The sequence below is a fragment of the Streptopelia decaocto genome (assembly GCF_964273445.1).
Source record: "Streptopelia decaocto genome assembly, chromosome: 2".
NCBI lineage: Eukaryota > Metazoa > Chordata > Aves > Columbiformes > Columbidae > Streptopelia > Streptopelia decaocto.
The window spans coordinates 21,359,588-21,379,373 of record NC_138655.1 but is presented as its reverse complement, the minus strand read 5'-3'; the positions used below and the strand labels follow the sequence as shown (position 1 = coordinate 21,379,373).

Sequence of the window (19,786 nt, the reverse complement as noted above, 5' to 3'; positions counted from 1 at the left end):
TTGTATTGTCTGAAATAGTGTAACAGAAATAAAACAGAGGGAAGACTATTTCACAAAATGCAAAATTAAACTGCAGAACTTACTGGCAGTGTATTATAGAGGCCAAGGGAATACTCTGACTCAAAAAGAAATTATATGAATTTGTGGAGAGTGGGGTGATTAGTGACTTATGGTAAACAGGATGGGTTGGGAGAAGCCTCAGTTGCCAGGACCCCTGCCTGCTGAAAGCTAGAAAGGTACAACACAGAAAACTTTTTCCATACGGATCCTGTAAGGACACTCTTTCTGCTAAAGAAGGACCTTCCATTATCCCTTGGTGGCTAGAGAGATGTTAGGCAGTCTGACAAATGACAGCAGTTCTTATGATTCAAATATTTTATAAAATTTCTGTCACAAAACCTCTTAGCACTTGTTCTCCCAATTTTCTTTTGGGAAAGGAGAGTAAGCATCCTCCTGTGCCAGTCATCTGGATAGAATATTAATCCTACTTTGTCCTGGCCTTCTTTAGCTTTACTCCTAGTTTTTACTGGTATTTTTGTGTGTGCATTTCTCAGAATAAATCATCCTGTGGTGAGAATAAAAAATCTTGCAAATGATTGAAGATTTGGTGACAATTAGGTTAAATCTTCTACTGACCAGTTACCTATTTTTATGTGGCCAGAGGATTAGAACAGACACGCTATCATGCTGACAAACAGGAACTTTCACATCTAAAACAAGGAGATGAACAATTGTGATTCATATGCCAGTGGTTAATCCTAATGTCAGGAATCAAATGCCATTTAAAAGATGCCACAGAAGACAGAAGTAAAATTAGGCTAAACAAAAACTGACATATATATATATATATATATGTATGTATTTGTCCTACGTCACCTACATTTTGACTCTAATTATGGATGTAGAATCTCTTTTTCCCAACTAACCTCTAGCTATTTTGACAAGTGTAGTCTCTTGGAGCATTTAATAGCTTGTTTCCTCTAAGGTATCACAGAGAGATTTGGTTTTTCAGGACACACTATATTTGTGAAGCTTCCTGTTCTCCTGCTAATGGCTACTAATAACCTAAAGAATATAATACATCCATTTAATATTATTGCTACAAGTTATTTTTCTGGTGTTCCAAGACTTTGTGGGAGGTTGGTGCCTTGGAAGATGAACAATGTGATGTCAATAATTCACTCTGTATGGGGTGAATACATGTAGATATGAAGTATATGAAAATATTTCATAAAAGCAGTGTTGTGGAGCTGTATTTCAGCTTTTCATTGCATAGTACATTAAACATTTAGATGAAAATTGATGGTACACCAAAACATTTGCAATAATATAAAATCAATAATTTCTGTTATACAGTTATATTAATGCTTCATTGTCTAGTATGAAGTCCTTATGTTTATCCATATATTGTTGACTGAGAATAGTTTTAACTTACAGGAAGATAAATTCTACATGTCTGATTTTTTTTTTCTTGGCAGGGTCCAAAAGAATCAGCGACAGTGAAGTCTCTGATTACGACTGTGATGATGGAATTGGTGTTGTTTCAGGTATTACTGTCTAAATTTACTCTTCTGTGTTCAGTAGAAATCTTTCTTATTTATAATTTATTATTATGAATTTTCCAATTCTTTTCTGGTGAAAAATAAATGGAACCTGAGTGTGTATTTTTCCAACAGACACAAAGTAAGTATTATGGGTAATGTATATTTAACCACAAAAATTACCAAGAGTGAAAAAATCAATATGTGTGTTTCCCTGGGTTTTTTTTTTTTTTTTTTTTTTTTAATAATAAAATGATAAAACTAGCCCAAAAGTGTTGTTTTGTTTTGTTTATCTGAAGATGTTTTTTGACAGACTTTTGGGTTTGATATATTTTTTAAAGCTTCATAGTGGAATAATAGCAGTGCTAAAGGTCTGAAACCTGAACATTTAAGGCAGGAGGCACCTTAACAGATAATCTATTTTACTAAGAAGCATTGGAATTGATAGTTTAATGAATATTTGAGATAAAAGTGATCATAGGAAACAGTATTTCTCTTCCTCTTGTAAGAGAAAAGATAGTACTGTAATCATAGCTTAAAACAATAAAATCAGAGAATCATATACTTTTCCTGACTACAACAGAGAATACATTTAGGCTGCAGCCATGCCACCTTTAAACCCGTTCCGATGGCTACTGGTACCAGCACACAGTTGGCTGCACAGCTCAGTGTATACTCTGTTATCCCACTGCTCTACTAAGCTTTTTAACCTGCTCAGAGTAGTCTGTGTTAGGCAGTTCCTGGTTCCCTTTGGTCAGGCTTAGCTAAAGTGTACGTATATAATAATTCGTGTACCTTACTCAGCAGAGGTGGAGCAGTATATGTTGCCTGGTCTATGCAGCAGCTGTTTAGACTGATCAGCTGTTTGGTGAAAACATGTTCATGCCACGCAGCCACCCATCAGTATATGTGCAGCTTTTACATCAGGTATAATATGTCCCTGCTGCTGGCAGGATAAGGAAGGGTATATAGGAAATAGGAGACAAAGGAAATTTACTGCAGCTGGGCCTGGCGGTAGAGAGAAAAAAAGGAGATAAAATAGGCAATCCTGGATATTGCTAGATGGGGTGCACCCAAGTATTGATAAGTCCAGTCATTTGGTGAGCTACCTAATAGCTTATGTTTTCACAGTCCTGTCTTCAAAACTGTTACCAGTCTGAGCTCAGGTGCATTTCTGTGTTGTCTGTGTAGTCATCCTTGTATTTCCAGATATTTCACAGTTCTCTCTTAGGCTCTGCTTGCTTTTGCCCCTGCTATACTTCTATTGCCTTTCCATGGGTCTTGTGTTTGCTGGGACAATGGAATAACAGATTTTTTTATTAACCAGCATGTAAATTGTATCAAGCATCCCTTTTTTAAACTAATATAATGTTATACGCAGTTTGTGGTACAAACAAGGCAAGTTATATTCATAGAATGCTAGGGATTGGAAGGGACCTCGAAAGATCATCTAGTCCAGTTTGTTAGCATGTTTATTGACCGTGGTTCACTGTAGGTCTTTTACTAAAATACCTCGAAAACATATATTTTTAAGTGCAAGTTGTCCTCGTTTGCATTGGAACAAGAGAACTTTGCAGATATTCCACAGTAAAACTTATTCCCTCCCAAAGGAAAATTTAGGGCATTTTTATATTCCCATTCCCCTGTTTGCTTTACTACAGTCAGAAGACAGGAAGGATATGCAACCAGTGTGGAGTACAGGAACTAGAGGGACAGTGGTGCTCAGGAGTCCCTTGTTCCTACTTACTGTACTTTCAGTCTTAGGCTGGCATGAAGGCATGGTGGATCCCACTGGCTGGGCACACGACATGTACTGCCTCTGTGATTCAGGCACAGATAACTGTTTTATCCTGGTCACATGCTAAAAAAGAGGAGACATAATGAAGATGATAACCCTTATACTTCTGAATCTCTTCTTTTCAGACAGCCATAACATCTGATTCTCTAATGCAGTATATGAAATGACCATATATTCTCCAGTGCTATTGAAGTACTTTTTTTCCTAGCAATATTATAAATTCTCTTGACAATTCTCTTAAAAGAACTGATTTTCTTTACCTGTTTTCCATTATCGCATTTTGTATTGTTCACGTGAAGACTATAAAAATGGTCATTAAAATCTGCCCTGTGTTAGCCAGCCTTTTCACAGGAAACAGATTGTTTAATCACTCTTTTTACAACTTGTAAAATCATTGTCTTTACAGTTCACTGAATGAGTCTACTTCCCTTACCTGAGTTTTTGAAGTACCTTTAGTTCCTTTAGGATCTTTTAGCTTTTGGATTTCTGCTGACAATTCTACAGCTTAGTTGCATTTTCATTCATACTGGCTGTGTGGGTGGAAAAGTTTGATGTTCTCTTGGCTTTGGTGTTTTTTTTTTTTTTGTTTTTCTTTTTTTCTTTGTTTCTTTTTTTTTGGTGCTGCTGTCACTATTTTTGCAAGTCTTTTGATTTATCCTTGTCTTATCATCCACATCGTTCTCTCCCTTAAGGTTCTTCTATTCATTTGCAGACTCATCACAATCATGGTTTAAATATATGCTTTCTTTGCATGAAGTGTAATGTTTTAGCCGTTTGTCTCTCTTTGTTTTCTTTCTTTCTTACCTCAGTTCTTTCATTTTTTATTTTCAGGTTTCGTTGAACATGACACTTCACTTTGCTCTTTTTCCTTCTGCCATATAAATACTGTATCATATCAAGTATGTTTGCTAATACCTATCAGGTACTCACAGTGTTCCTTTCTATGGAATTAATGCTTGTTCAAACTGTTTGGTCTGGCAACTGAACTCCAAAAACCTTTAAGAAGAGCAAGAATTTTCTTTTTGTTCTTCTTTAAATAGTGGGCTAGATGACCTTTAAAGGCCGCTTCCAACCCAAGTCATTCTATGAAATCCATGGACCTTCCTTGATCTCATTATATATTTATTTGTAGTTCATTGAAAGATATATGCTGTCTGGCTTCATCATGTCCCTGATCGTAGTTGAGATTTTCTCCACAATATCTTTTTACATAGCTTCTCTGGTATAGGTCCCATAAGGTCAGTTGACTTTGTCTTTGGATAAGCTGGTGATACATAGAAATTCAGCAGTGGAAGATCTTTCTTAATGTACATCTGTAAGCAAGATTGTGTTAGACCATATTTACTGAAACAGAGGGAACTCCATAAGCTACAGTTTCTTGCATCATAATCGATTTTTACTAAATCTGCAGTTGCTCTTTTTCGCTGCTCTGTTATTTTTGATACACTGATTTAATTTCCTTATTATAAGAGTCTTAAAGTGTGTCTATTTCCAATACTATTCTTTCATGAATTTTTACGAAAAAGTTCAAACATCTTTTGGAAAAATTATCCGTAAAAGCTACCCCTTCTGGTGTCTTGCATCTTATCAGACTTAGATAAACTTAAAAACATCAGTCTTATTAACGAGAATGTTGTTTCTGTCAACTGGAAAAGCTTTGTAAGAAAATAATGATAAACCAATTGAAAAGCTTCGATGTATTTTTTCTTGGGTGTACGTGTATTCTACACCAGCTTCTGTCAGAAAGGGTTATAACGTATTTAAACAAGTAGGCAGAAGTGATTTTTGACAAGATTTTAAAAGAGCTCTCTTCATATACTATGTATAATACATGCATTTCATCTTGGGATCAAAAGCACTAGAACAGAATCTCTACTATATCTCATGTCTGCTGCATTCAGTCTTAGCACAGGATAGCAGAAGGAGAGGCACTAGCAGTGCTTTTTTTGTCTTTAGGTGGCTTGTACCTAGCCTTCAAACCATTTAAAGCATTTGTTTTGCTGTCCTGAATGATAAACTTTGGCCCCCATAAAATTGTCTGTGATTAGCAATTCTGTGTGGGTGCACATCAGCAACTTCACATGCCCCTTACAATGCTCTTCCATGGCTATTGATAAAAGCAATACAGTATTTTTATATTGATTTTAGAAAAATTTAGGAGCACTTTTCAAAACACCATTTAAATTGTCATGATACTAAATACAATTCAATGAAAAGTGGGTTGGGTTTATTTTTTCTTTCTATTTACAAAAGCTGAATGGGCATTACAGTTAATGAAGTTCAATGAATATGGACCATAATTTCTAAGTAGTTATCTGACCAGGTACTTCTTCATAGAGAATGTTGAATCTGCTGTAACCTACTAAGTACAAGTATCCTACCAACTCTGATATTATGAGCAGAAAGATACATGTATTGTCAAGACCATTTAATCATAAAAAGTCTAACCTATTGTAAGACTTCAATATTAAGTGAGATATTAATGCTTAAAATTCAGTTCTACACCAATATCTCACCTGCACTGCATCGTTTCATGAGATACTTGTAGTCTGAGATGTGTTCCAATAGATGAAGCCTGGAAGAATTTAAGGCAGTGAATTCTGCATAAACTACATTGCAAGTCTCTGTAGAGAAGAGCTTTTCCAAGTAAAAGAATACAGTCTCTAGCCTTGAGAAGAAAACCACTTATAGTGAGTTTTTCTCATTATACAAAAGATAGCAAGATGTTTCATGAGCAAAATAAGACTACAAATAAAATATTTATTCAGAGGATGGCTAGTGCCAAGAAGATTAGGAAAAACAGTAACAACCAGTAAAGAAATTCTTACTGAACTTACAAAAATTATTCTGTTTTTGAAGAAGAATGAAAAGCAATTATTCATTTTTGCCTCACTTCTCAAAACACCCGAGGAGTCCTTTGTTAAAAATAATTCTTTCACTGTTGTGTTGCAGCTTTCCCTGCAGAGGAAACAAAAGGCTCTCTCTCTACTTGCTGTTAATGTGATCTGAATTTTTATACCTGGGTCCTGTTGATGATTGCTGCTCAAAGCAGATATAGAACTCACAAATACTTTGGTTACAGCATGAAATCAACTGCCTGTTAAAAGACATCTTGCGGCATTTGTAGACAGAGTGGATGTCTTCTACCCCAACTAAATTAAAGGATTGCATTGTAGATCACCAGCCAGCCCTAAATGGGACTCTGTAGTGCCCCAAAAGCCCAGTAACAACACACACAAATGCTTTATTCTATGCCTATGTCCATTCCTCTGCACTAAAATCTGTTCTCTGTAGCTTCTTTCTCGAGTAAAAAATACCTTAGTGTCTGTGTATCTTGAAAATTCCCCCAAAAATGACATGTGAAATTCAACAAGTGTTAAAATAGTCCTTATGCTGACCCCTTAGGTTAAAGGGTCTTTAAGCATTTTCCTTGGTTTTAAACAAGGGAAGCGTATATTATGTACAACTTCATGCCTACAGTTCTTAACAGAGGAATTTTTATTATCATTCTTCAATCTTTTCCTTGTATTTTTAGTTTCATTTTCAATGTATCAAAGGTAAAGTGTGGTAATACTTTTACTATTAAAAATATATATATATCCTTTCCTCAGCTGACGAAACATCTTCAAACATCAAAATCTCTCAATTAATACACTTTAAAAAAACCCTAGTTTTATATTTATATATTTATATTTATATAAGCTGTATCACTCCACTTTGAAAGTACAGATGTAATTAAATTCAAGTTTTCTTTGCAGATTATCAGTAGTATTCTCTTCTCTGAGTATGTTTCAGCATGTCAGCTCATGTTCTACCACAGTCATAATATCTACAGTGTGACAAAGACACCTAATAGATTATGGAATGCTGCAAGGAAGTTGCATCCCTGTCAGACACTCTCATGACAGACACATCACATAAGGGAAGCCTGGTAGGGGTGAGTTACAAATGTGGTGATGAGCACTTCTAAGAAGGCAATGCTCGATAAAAGGACTGATAAATTCCAATCAAAAGTGTCAAGAGGAGGTTAATTTGGGAAACTTGCTTGACAGCAGAAAATATACCTGGATGAGTACTTCAATAAGAAGAAACATTATCTGTGTAGCATCTGTGGTATTTTCAAGCTTTGTATGTCATACTGGGTGTAGAGACAATGCTGAAAACTCACCAAGCTTTGTTTTATTACTGTGTGGGAACTCTCTTCATGCACATTAATAATCAAAAAAATTGTCTCAAGTGTAATAGGCCCATACAGACAATTAGTGCAGTAGAACTAGAAACACCTCTTGAGGAACTGAGTTAAATGCGCAGAAAGTAATTAGTTGTTCCTTCTATTTTTTTTTCACTATATTCATTCTTCCCATAGTTGTAGAATAATACTTTGATGCAAAAAAAATCCCCAAATCCATCTATAATGTATGTTCAATTTATAGAGTATTCAGATACTAGTAATTCGGTAGTATCGTTTACTGTCAGTACTTTTTCAGAGGACATCCAAAATCTGCATTTAGATGTTCAAATGAGCACAGAAGCTGAACACATTTGTATAAAAGATCTGAACTGTCTCCAAAGTGCCCATGTGTGAAATCTTGGTATGTTAAGCATTTCTGGCAACTTGATTATATAATTGTTTTTAATTAGTGCTTGTTCTAAGACCAGCCACAGTGAGTGTTAAAAATTAATTTTTTGATAAAGAGAAAGCTTGACGCCTCAATCAAGTACAGATGTTAAAGTGGAGAAAATGCCACTTAGCATCAATGTCTGAAGCAAGACAATTATTTTGCCTGTGATGAAAAGCAATTCTAATATTATTTTTCTAGAACACTTTTAACACAAAGAGTTTCTCTCAAGTCAATAATGCAGCAAGACATATAGATTAAAAGCTTCATTAGTATTTAGTATTTTTCAGTGTTTATTTTTTTTCAGGGTTATTTTAGTGCTATTGATGTGAAACTAATACTTGGAAGTTTGTGATTCTCTGAAATTTTGTGCCTAAGTGCTGCAGAATTTGATAACAGTTCATTAATGTTAGTTTTTACTGTGCACATACCCTGCACAGCATATTAGCACAGTGCAGCTGTAATGTGTGCATGAATACTTGAAGTATTAATGTATTAATATTCTCTTAAGACAGATAAAATTAAAACTTCAGCTCAGCAGAAGTTATATTTAGTGAGCCTTGTAAAATACCTCATTTGATGTGTACCATAGTTTCTAATGAAACTCTTTCATGAAAACAAGAAGATGGTGGCATTGCAGATACCTTTGTCATGTGCCCATCTTTTAAGAGTCTGCAGCTCACAGTTGTTTATTGCTGATTATCTCTATACTGATTATCAGGTTCTGTGTGCTCTGTATGTTGATTTAAGAGGCTTTCTATAGTTACAGAGCCTTTGATTCTGTGATAATGACTTTATATTTATAGCTGCAAGCAGATCCACTCTTTATCCTGTTTTTACTACTGCTATAAATAACTATCTGCTTTGCTCAACAGCAGCTCCTTGGTCAAATTGCACCTATGACCTGTTTTTACTGTCTATAATTTCTTTCCACAATAAGATTTTTTTACTTTCTCTAGCCTTATCTCCAGGACATGGAATGTTTTTTAAATTGGAAGATAAATCATACCTTTTTTCAATTGAGAATATCAATCTCTTGAGAGAGACACGAATGTTTCAAGCCCTGGGCAAGCAAAGCTTCTCACGTTCTATTAGAAGTTCTCAAATTAGAGGTACCAGAGTTACCACTTCATATCCCATGGTCAATCAATTATCAAGAGCAGCTTTAAAGTCTGTTTGGGGGTTAGAAGAACTACAGCATTGATTGCTAAACATGTTTGTTAGAGTCTTGGCCACTTCTGGGTTGTAGGGATTGTGCTAGGCGTACCATGTCAGGTTGGTGTTACTGTCGTCTTCCTGAAGCTTTGTAGCTGGGGAGCTGGCCCATTGCTCTCTCTGCATCTCTCATGGGTGCAGAGTAATCACAGACTGCTTGTCTTTCCTCTGAAGTTCATGTGTCAGTGAAAGGCACACATTTCCTATATATGGAAGTATTTTATTTGATAAATAGTAATTGCAACAAAAGCCATTGATATTCAATGAAAAAGTAAACAGGTAAAAGATTATTGAGTCAATTATTTTGGTATCAGTATAGTCTCAATATACTTTTATCTTGTGAAGTTCATTCTTCAACACCTTAGGTACTTTTTATATTGTTACTGTATCCCATTGTATCCCAGGTGGTTTGTTATACTTGCCAGATTTTGGGTTGAAAACCCGCACCAGGTGAAATCTTAAAGTGGAGTCTGGTATGTGCCATCTTTTTCATCTGGTTTCAGCTGGAGAAAAGAATCAGTGCATAGGTGGCATAATGACATGGTGGATCCCACTGACTGGGCACACAACATGTGCTGTGATTCAAGCACAGACAGCCATTTCATTCAGGAACAGCAGTGGTCACATGCTAAAGAAGAGGAGGTATAATTAACTATTCTTTTAACTATACTATTCTGATCTCTTCGTTCAGAAAGTAAAATAAATATTAAACTGGTTCTGAAGCTTGGACATCATTTATTTGTAAAAATAAAACAGTAAATAAAACAATAAACCCATGACATTTTTCATAAAAAAACTAATACTTAAAAAAATCTCCATTTTTACAAATAGAGAAAGCTTGTTTAAAAATAAATATAAAACCTTGAAGACCGATGAATAAACTGTGATATACTAGGACCAAGTGCCTTTGAGACTGATACTGTAACTCCAAACTATTTGATATGCCAAAGCTGGCTTTAAGCACACTTGCTTAAGTCCAAAGTTGATCAAGAAACTTACTAAACTCTTAGCTTTTGGATCAAAAAATTTTGTACATGATTATACTTTTTTTCTCTGAACTGGCATAGTCTGAGTGACTAGTCAGCTAGCTCCTACATGAGCCTTGCAGTTTTCTTAGATTCCCAGGAAATGAAAAAAACCCCACTTTTTCACCTTATCCCTATTAAATTTTTATTAAAAAATTCACTAGGATACAATCTGTCAGGAGAAAATGCAGGGCTTTGGATCCTGAGTGGATAGAAGCATCCAGGATGTTGGCAACTAAGTTCAAAACATGGCATCTTCTGCAAGCTGTATCTACGTGGCTGTGTTAACAGCATGCCATTTTTTTGGTTCATTTTTCTGAAATACCTGATTTTCCTCATGCATTTATACAGTAGAGAATATGAATCTAATTCTTCAAACTCAGCTTAACATGTTGAGTTTTGTTGATGCAAAATTATTAGGACCACTGATAGTTCCTACTTTTTGAACTTTTTATAAGGAAGCACTACCAGTTACCAGAAAGCATTGCATGTGTGCTTCCAATTTAATGTAAAACATTCTTTGATCAGGATTATAGTTGACAATTTAATTAGATAGTCATATATTGTAATTTACTGCAACAAAATTGTGCAAGTAGTCAACTACAATAACAAGTTAGAGCTGGAGGAGGCTTTTTGTTTCTAATTAATATGTATATGTACACAGATTTAATATATTGAATTATTCTGATTTACTAGTTCTCATTTCTAGGAATTTTTTAAACACAGTAGGGTTTTTTTTGTTTGTTTTATTATTTGAATTCCTTGCCTTTCAGTATGTATATTCAAGTAGAACACCTTATGCTATCACTCATTCCCCTTGTACTTTGGCATCCACTGTACATACCAAATATTATATACAACTGTTGATTTAAATGTTAGATTTTTTTAAATATAATTTTTCTATTAATTGATGTTACTGCTCTTCATTATGATTTTCATCTCCAAATGCTACAAATTCTCCCCACATATGCAGAATACTAAGACCCACCTCTGTGTTTTTCATATATATAAATATGGATTTTTAGGGTAATAGTAGACAATATTCTGCCATGTGTACTTGTACCGTAAATAATATTTTCTGTTTCATTATATATGAGCTCATAATAACTTGCTATTCACCTATGTGTTTTCAGATTATGACTTACTGGAGATAAATACCAATTTTCCCCATGTGTATCAACTTGTCTTTTAAAGATTAAAACCTTTCTGCCACTTGAAGATTATTTTTAGGAAATTGTTTATTTCTTTTTACTATTTACTACACCTTTCAATTAATATAACTAAAAAAACCCAACTGACCCATTTTCCAGATTTTTCAATTTTTTAACGAAAATATTGTCAGAATATTTGTTCACTGTGAAATTAGAAAATATATGTTTTGCATTGTAAGGATGTTGTTTGCAATTAATCACCTATTGACATAGTAGAAAACCAAGCCTTTCTAAATTATTCCAATTTCAGTTGGGCTTCTGTGTAGAAAATATGGATTTGGGGAACTATTTTATTTCACTATGTAGTATGATATCATAGCATAATAACTGCTGGTTGTTTCAGTGCGTTTCTTGCTCTGTACACAATGCTTTTTAATGAGTTCTGTGAAACACAGAGCTTGTTGTCTTAATGATATATAACATAAATAAAAATTAGTAAAATATAAAAAAATAACACTTAAGAATAGAGAAAATAACTTCCAGTCTATCCAAAAACAGTCTGCAGAGCTCTCACTTGTGGTCTTAACTCTCAGAATTGCTTATAGCTCTTCTGCTTCCTGGGGTAGCAGATGGGCCTGCAAAGCTTTTCATGGGGCTCTTGTATTCCCTGGGTTGCCTGTTTCTTACCTGTAGTTCTTCTTTTGGTGACATCTTGACCAGAGTCTTCAAAGAACCTGCAAAATGATCCTCCTAGTTTTCCTGCCTCTCTGTTCTCTGCAGTACATTTCATGTTCTTCCAGCTTCCAGGCAAAATAAAATATCTCCTATGTCCTTTCCCTGCTTTCTCTAGGAAAGCTGGTTTTATCAATGAGAAGGAGTTCTCTGCATTATTTTTTGTATTGAGGATAATATTTGCTTAGTGTATAAAACTGGCAAATATCTCATGGATTTTCTTAGTTAAGAAACTTGTCATTGCTTTTTTTTTGCTTTTTTAATTCTAACATTATTGATCTTTCAGCTGTTAGTTTAGCTCTTTTGGTTAAAGAATTGTACAATTGCAGAGTCTACTGATTTCCAGACTTGCTTGCAAAAACTTCATTCAAGTATCTTCTACACTTTACTAACTGTCCATATATCAAGGTCGAAATTTCTTGACCCTTTAGTGAACGTTCTGTTCAAGCTGTGCCTCACACAATAAATTTGATTGTGTTTGCATTAAGATTACTTCATACTATATTCATTTTGCTGTGACGCACTCTACGGAGAAAATGAGCTGAAGGCTACCTTGATAACTTGCCACGTTCTAGAAAGTTTTCCTATATATCACCAATTGCTGAGAAACACTGCTGACCCTGTGGTGCCAGCTTTCCACCTCCAGTGGATGTCTTCAGGAGTGTGGTTAACTGCCCCCTTAGTAGATTGGGGTAGCCTTGGCTGATGAATACCTTGTTGATAACTGGTTGCACTAAAGGAAAGCACTATCAAGATTCAGCTCAGATGAAAAGATTCAGTTACAACACCTGACGTAGATAAACAAGTCTAAAATATTTATAGGATGCACTGGGCAATAAATGAAAGACAAAATAAGCTATTTACATGGTGAGCTGGTAAAAAAGAAAAAAAAAAAAAAAAGAGCTGGCTCTTTATGTATTGGCCTTGATCACAGTTCACTTTGTTTCTTCCAGCTAATTTCCCCTTTAACTTGCCATGGGAGAGGAGTCCTCTAAACTAGCCTAAGCTTGTATTCCTTTTTATCCACCAGACTTTATGGCCTCTCCTCTTAATTAAAGCAAACATTGTTTCTCTTCTTCAGATGTCAGAATGCCTTTGTTATACCAGTATCTTTGCAACTGACTGGTCAGTGAATAACAAACATCTTGTTTTACTGATAAAATTCCCTCTGCCTCTCCTTTGGTGGTTTCACCCAGAATCGTATTGTATCAGTGTGTATGCTGATAGGTGTATTTCGTACATGGGATGAAAGTCTGTAGTATAGTACTGGCTCTCAACTGAGACTACATGTAACATGACTTGATTGCCTCAAAGTTATGAGGGAGTATTTGATCCTCAGCATCTTTATGTTAATGTTGTGTTATGATGATGTGCTATTTTTAGAGGTTATTTATGAATTAGTGTGGTCCATATATATCCTGGGTCCTAAAGCCAGTGAGTAGGGATACTTGGTGGAAAGTATCAAATATTCTTGGAACCATAAAATGGACTGAATTAATGAGGTTTTGCTTAGATGGTTACCAAACATTTTCCAGGAAGGAAACTATGAACAATCTGGAGTAGAAGACCAAATACTCTTAGACTCTCAGAAGCTTCTCATGGGAAAAGAATTACAGTTTTATGAGCCAGAATTTTTCCAGTGCCAGGTGGATCTCTAAATATTTGTGACTTGGTTACTGTCTTCAGAACAGAAGTCAAGTGTATCAGTTGACGTATTCATCAGGAGCTATTTGGAGACCTGTTTCCGATAAACATTGTCATCAGGTTAAGATTTGCAATTCTTCCATTTCTTATCATTGCGTATTCAAAAAAAAAGTGAAAGCTTCTTTGAAACTGCTGTAGATCTGCCATCTTTTTTTTTTCCCCAGATGGCATTGTACCCTAGGACACTGAATTCATCTTTTTCAATTTGATGCAGACAATCACTTTAATACATCCAGCTTTTTAAAAAGATTTTTCTTAAAAACCTATGTAAAATGGCCATGTGGTGGCCTTTTAAGCTATTATAATTGGGAAGGATTTTTCTTAGACCATTTATGTCAGGGCTGTCAAACTCATTTTCATTGAGGGAGTAGTTACATTTATACAGTCCTAAAATTACTTTTGGCCCTTTGAAGGCAACCGCGAGGCTGATGTGGCCCTGGTGAAGATGAGTTTGACACCCCTGATTTATGTGTTCTGTTGCCGTGATTCAAGATTAGCTCCAGGACTTCAGCAGGTGTCTGTGTGGCATATATTTGTGAAAGAAACACATTGTTTAAGTTCAGACCTGTGGGTGAAATCTGATATCATTGAGTCATTATTTCTTTAATTGTTTCTGAAACACAAATATTTTTTGAACCCAAATTCTATATTTAACCACGTAGTAGTTTCCTATCCCAAATTTTTGAACTGAATTTTGGATTAGTTTTTAAGTGTGGGCGTTTCTGTTTGAAGTACATGATACACAAGCATTACAATACAATTTTAATTAGAAAATGCAATAATCAGTTTTGTATTATTATTCTAAGGAGAAAAAGTCGGTTTTGTTAGTTTTCTTATTAATGCATCATATTGACCATAAATGAATGATATATTTGGATATTTTGATTATTATAAATCCTCAGTTTCGTGCATGGTAATTTATTTCTATACTTTTAAAGTATGACTATAGGAACTACAGTTGTACTTAAATTAAGCATAACCAGAGGAATCAACTTTGCATGTGTATTTTATATTACAGAAAACAAGAAGACATGATAACATTATTGATCAAATTCAATTTTTTATGATGCTTCTAACTGCTACAGGTATGGTAGGAAATTAAAAAGTACCATTTCAGATTCATTCAATATTTGCATTTCTTTTTAGATTATCGACATAATGGGAGAGATCTTCAAAGTTCAACGCTATCAGTGCCAGAACAAGTTATGTCATCTAATCATTGCTCTCGATCAGGGTCCCCTCACCGTGGAGATAGTATAGGACGGACTAGATCGTGGTCTCCCAGTGTCCCTCCTCCACAAAGGTAAAGTGTTATTTAACTGTGCAGGTATATGAATCGAAGTGGTATTGATCCTGTAACAACACTGGAAAGAATCTCCAGACTTTCAAAATGTCAATGAATTAATTAGATCTTATGAAATTATGTAAAGCAAATAGTGCTTTTTCTTACATTCTTACATTTCTTACATTACACTGATGTGCAAATCAGTAATTCCAATCTAAGGAAAGAATAATATTTCCCCACATTTTCATTTTCCAGAGCTATTTAGAAGGTGCCATGTTTTGCATCATGGTGGTTTGACATTTTCTTAGAGTTCATTTGTCAATGGTTGTTGGTTGTTTTCAACCCTTTTGTCTACATAGAATTAAGGAAGCTTTTTTTTTTTTGTCCATAATATTCACTATTCCCATTTAATACTGAATATCTCATATCCAATATTACCAGTCACATACATGTGTGTATGCCTTTCTTCTACAGCCATTCTGATTCTCTCATGTTCTGCTTTCCTTTCTGTTATCATTGTTCTTTTTGTTAGATTAAAATTCTCTTGACTTCATACTTACCATACTTACCATTTCCTTGAACAGATACAGACTAAATTATATCCTTTTGCATTAGTGAGGTATTAGGATCCCAAATTATCCCATATAATCGCAGACATCTAACAGGTAGAATCTTTAAATTTCGACTTGAAACATAAAACCATGTGTAAATACAGCTTGACTTTAAATGAGACATAAACAGTAGAAACAGTGGCCTATTCTAATTTCTGATTTCTGTCTACATAATTGGCTATTTGTTTTGGATGTAGACATAAATTTGAGCAAAAGCTCTTTTATGTGTGTGTGTCTGTGTTTGTGCTTGAATGCTGTGTTCATTTTGGGGAGAACTTTTATCCAAGCTAGTAATTAATACCGGTTACCATTGAAAAGACTTCTTTTCATTTTCATGTAATTTTGCATTTATTTATGTGTATGAAATGTTTCTTGCTTCCTGACTTTCCTAAAGCTACATTTTTAAATACAATTTTAGACTTACAGAGAAAAATGTCTCAGCTGTTTCCTACATTGTCACATTCAAATACGTTATTTATATATTTCCCTGCACACACACACCAGATCATCTCTTTGAGGACTTGTTGAGCCCAGCAAACTGGGTTGCCAGAACTTGAGAGCTTGTAGAAAAGAGGCATAATCCTTGGGTTACAGAAATGCCTTTTTTCTATTATTATTATTATTTCTAATGAAAATCTGAGTGTATTTGGCAAGGCTATGAGCATTGTTAATCACATTTGCACCCTATTGAGTTGAGTTTGTTATACATGTGCTGCTATAGCCATGTTCTGACTGCAGTAAACGTGCCCACGCCCAGAGGTCTTCCAGTTACTTACTGATGCCTCTGCAGGCAGGAGCTCTTGGGCCACAGAAGTGCAGGTTACATCATTCATAGAAACCATTTCACAGTGCTCAGTCCTTCTACTGGACTTTGTTAATAAACATTGCATAGTAGCTGACAATAAATTATTACTCCACTTGTAATGTTTTCAGCGAATATATTTAATGCACTGTTATTCTCTCTGTATATCAGAATGGAGTTGATCCTGTGGCATACACAGGATTAATGTTGTTCACAACATTAAGTTTAGCTTTTTCTAAGAGCGCATTTGAAAAAGCAAGAAGAAGGTGATTATAGAGACTGGCTAGGCTGAAAAGTTGTGGTAAATTTAGTAGGATGCTCATTATTCTCTACCATTAGCACCTGAAATTCCACATTTTCACCTGCTTACCTGTTATTCAGTTGCTCCATACACATTCTGTCAACTGCAAGAACGTCCCAAAGAAGTGAAGACACATGTTGTGAAAACAACATTTCTTACAGAACAATTTTCATTAGAGAAAGTATGTCATTTTCTGTTAAACAGTTAATCTGGCTGACAAAGGCACCCTTAGCAGGTTGAAATAGAACTGAAATAGTAGTAACACTTCGAAGCAGTAGAAATGCGGTTGTGTAGGATGTTAAAAAGCAGCATGTAGTCAGAATCTGATATAATAGAGAAATTTAAAGAAGAAATTATTCATTTAGAACAACACGTCAATAACACAATCTTACTGAAAGTTATTTTAGCAGACAGGATGCTACTGAGTTTTCCGGAGTAAGGCTTATAATCAGAGTTTAGGCAGGAGTTTTGGTTATGTGGGCAGATAGCGAAGGTCAGGGTGTTTTGTAAACAAATGAGAGCTTAAGAAAGCTTAAATATTTAAGTCAAAAGAAAAGATGAGTAAAATAAGGTGATAATACTACAGACAGAAAAAAAAAAGTGTGGGGATTTTTTTGGTGGGTGTTTTTGTTTGTTTGTTTGTTTGTAATCTGAACAAAAGGAGACCCTGAGGAAAAGCATCGGACAGGAACTAGAATTCAGAGAGGAGGAATGAGAATTGGTTGTTTGGAACAGTAAAAAAGTTAACAAAGAAGTGCAGAGGAGCCCTGTCAGTGTGCATTTTAGTGTACAAATGTGCATGAAAGAGTCCAATGGCTGGGTAAAGGCTATAGTCTCATTTTGTTATAAATAAGGTAGTTAAAACACATACAGAGAAGACGTTGCAGGAAAGAGTTGTAGAGTGGAAGAATTATACCTGCTTTTAATATGGCAAACATAAAGTTTGCTAGCCAGAGTAAACTCTATATTTGATGTAATTAAAACTAGAGTGGAAAAATGCTTTATGAGAAATGAGGTAGAGCTGAAGGAAAATTTTATGTGTAGTGCAACATCTTCATATCACTTATATGCAGAAAAATACAAGAGCATGGCAGCAGCAGTGAAGGGTACACATACAGCTTAATGCTAATCAGGGACTGGCAATTGACAAAAGGTAAGGATGACAGGTACCAAAAGCACAGACAAAGTGATGAGGAAGGACACAGGAACTGAATGCTACAAAAGTGAAAAAAAAAGTGAGGCCCACATTAGGGAAGACTGCACAAAAGGACAGGAGGCAGAACAATTTATTTGTCTAAAATTGGAATTGGTGTGTAGGGAAGCATGCAAACTGTCATTTTCAAATCTATACAAAAATATTATTAACAGCTAACTGTTGTCTTTCTGTCTTCCTCTTCTTGTGGATTTGTTTTACAGAGCAGAAAAAGTGAAGCTAGTGTGTATCAGTAGCGATTAATGGTTAAACCGAGTAAAACAATCAACAGGCAAAGCTTTGGTCTCAGTATACAACTGTAAAGGTGATTGGTTCTCTTTAATGAGGCCTGCACTGTGTGTACCACTGATACCTAATTAAGCAGTTCTGTCTTTTTCAGATTCCATGCTAGTGAGATTACAGAATAAGATTTCCAGTGCAAAACAAGCATCTGCTCTTTAATTTAGATGACAATGTTTTCAGCAATCTGCACTCTACCGTAGCAGCCAGAAGTCCTCATTGTGTATTACTAGAGTTTACATCTTTATGGTATAGCCAAGCTCAAGAGCTCATGGAAAATTCTTTACAGTGTACATTTCAGATAGAAAGGAAATTTTCCTTGAAGGTATTCATCTGGAAAAACTAATGAAATTTTGTCTAAAATTAACCCTTTTAAAGAAAATTTTAAAATTATATCCTCTCGTCTCCAGATCATGCAGACATTGGAAGAAAAAAAGAAAAAAACCCCTATACCTAGCATGGACTTAGTACATTTTCCTGTAGGAGAATTTTTTTTACTATAAGATTTAAAAATATGTAAGAGTAAAAGCATACAAAAGACAGGTCAGATAGCACATCTTGTTACCACCATGTTTGCTAATAATTGTCTGTACAACCCAATGAAGGGACATGGTACAGCTGCAATCAGAACTCAGAATCTGATGTCTTTTATCCATAGTCGGAATGTGGATCAGGGACCACGAGGGACTCGATCTACTCCTGCGCATTACAATACCCTGAACCGAATGGATAGACACCGTGTAATAGATGACCACTACTCCCCGGACAGAGAGAGGTAAATATCTGACTGGAATTAGAAACAGCTGTACCCTGCACTCATCAGTGTGAATTACTTCAGCACAGTAGCTCCCTTAATAAATAGCAAAATTACTTAATCCCACAGATGAGCATTTCCTTACGTGTTTATCCACTGGTTACATGATATACATTAAAAAATCTACAGTGCGCGCAAGGCTCACTGTCAAGTTATTTTATCTTTGCCAAGAGGGAATCTGAAAAACCTGTGAGAAATTGTGCAATATAAAAGACAAATATCTTAGTTGTCCTTTTTTATAAAAATATTTTAATGTATGATATTAATAGGTTATTTAAGTGCTTAATATCTCGAAAAAAATCTACCAGTAGATTGGGTCATTTTTGCTGCTGAATAAAGAGGCATAAAGATGGGTAATTTCAGCTCATTGTTAATGCAATTCTCCTGTTGGATACAGTGCAATTCACAGCCGTAATGAAAGTACCTTCTAGCACTGTATTTGCCTTTTCTCAACTTCATGAAGAATTTCTGTGAGAAAAAAGAAGAACAAAAGTTGCAACAATGTGTGTTACAATGTAATCGGGGTCTTTGTGTATAGAGGCACATCTTACCATGACTGTTTTGTCTAATGGGGTTTTCCAAAGAGTGAGCAGAGCTGTAGCAGTCTCTATGAATTTTAATCATATACAAAAGAATTGCAGGCAATAGGTGGCTAATGTAGTTAATTTTCCTGGATTAATTTTGGTAGAGCCTTTG

At 35.1% G+C, this 19,786-nt stretch overlaps 1 protein-coding gene across 29 annotated transcripts in view; it reads left to right on the top strand.

Annotated features, from left to right (window-relative positions):
• The window catches only part of RIMS2 (regulating synaptic membrane exocytosis 2), a gene marked incomplete at its 5' end in the record, with an annotated part of 471,635 nt that overhangs the window by 289,825 nt on the left and 162,024 nt on the right, over positions 1-19,786 (top strand). For all 29 annotated transcript variants that reach the window (XM_082045213.1, XM_082045206.1, XM_082045230.1 and 26 more), the window contains 3 exons: positions 1,479-1,547; positions 14,932-15,088; positions 18,935-19,051. In XM_082045213.1, the coding sequence (XP_081901339.1) occupies positions 1,479-1,547; positions 14,932-15,088; positions 18,935-19,051 (343 nt within the window). The remainder of the gene's footprint in view (positions 1-1,478; positions 1,548-14,931; positions 15,089-18,934; positions 19,052-19,786) is intronic.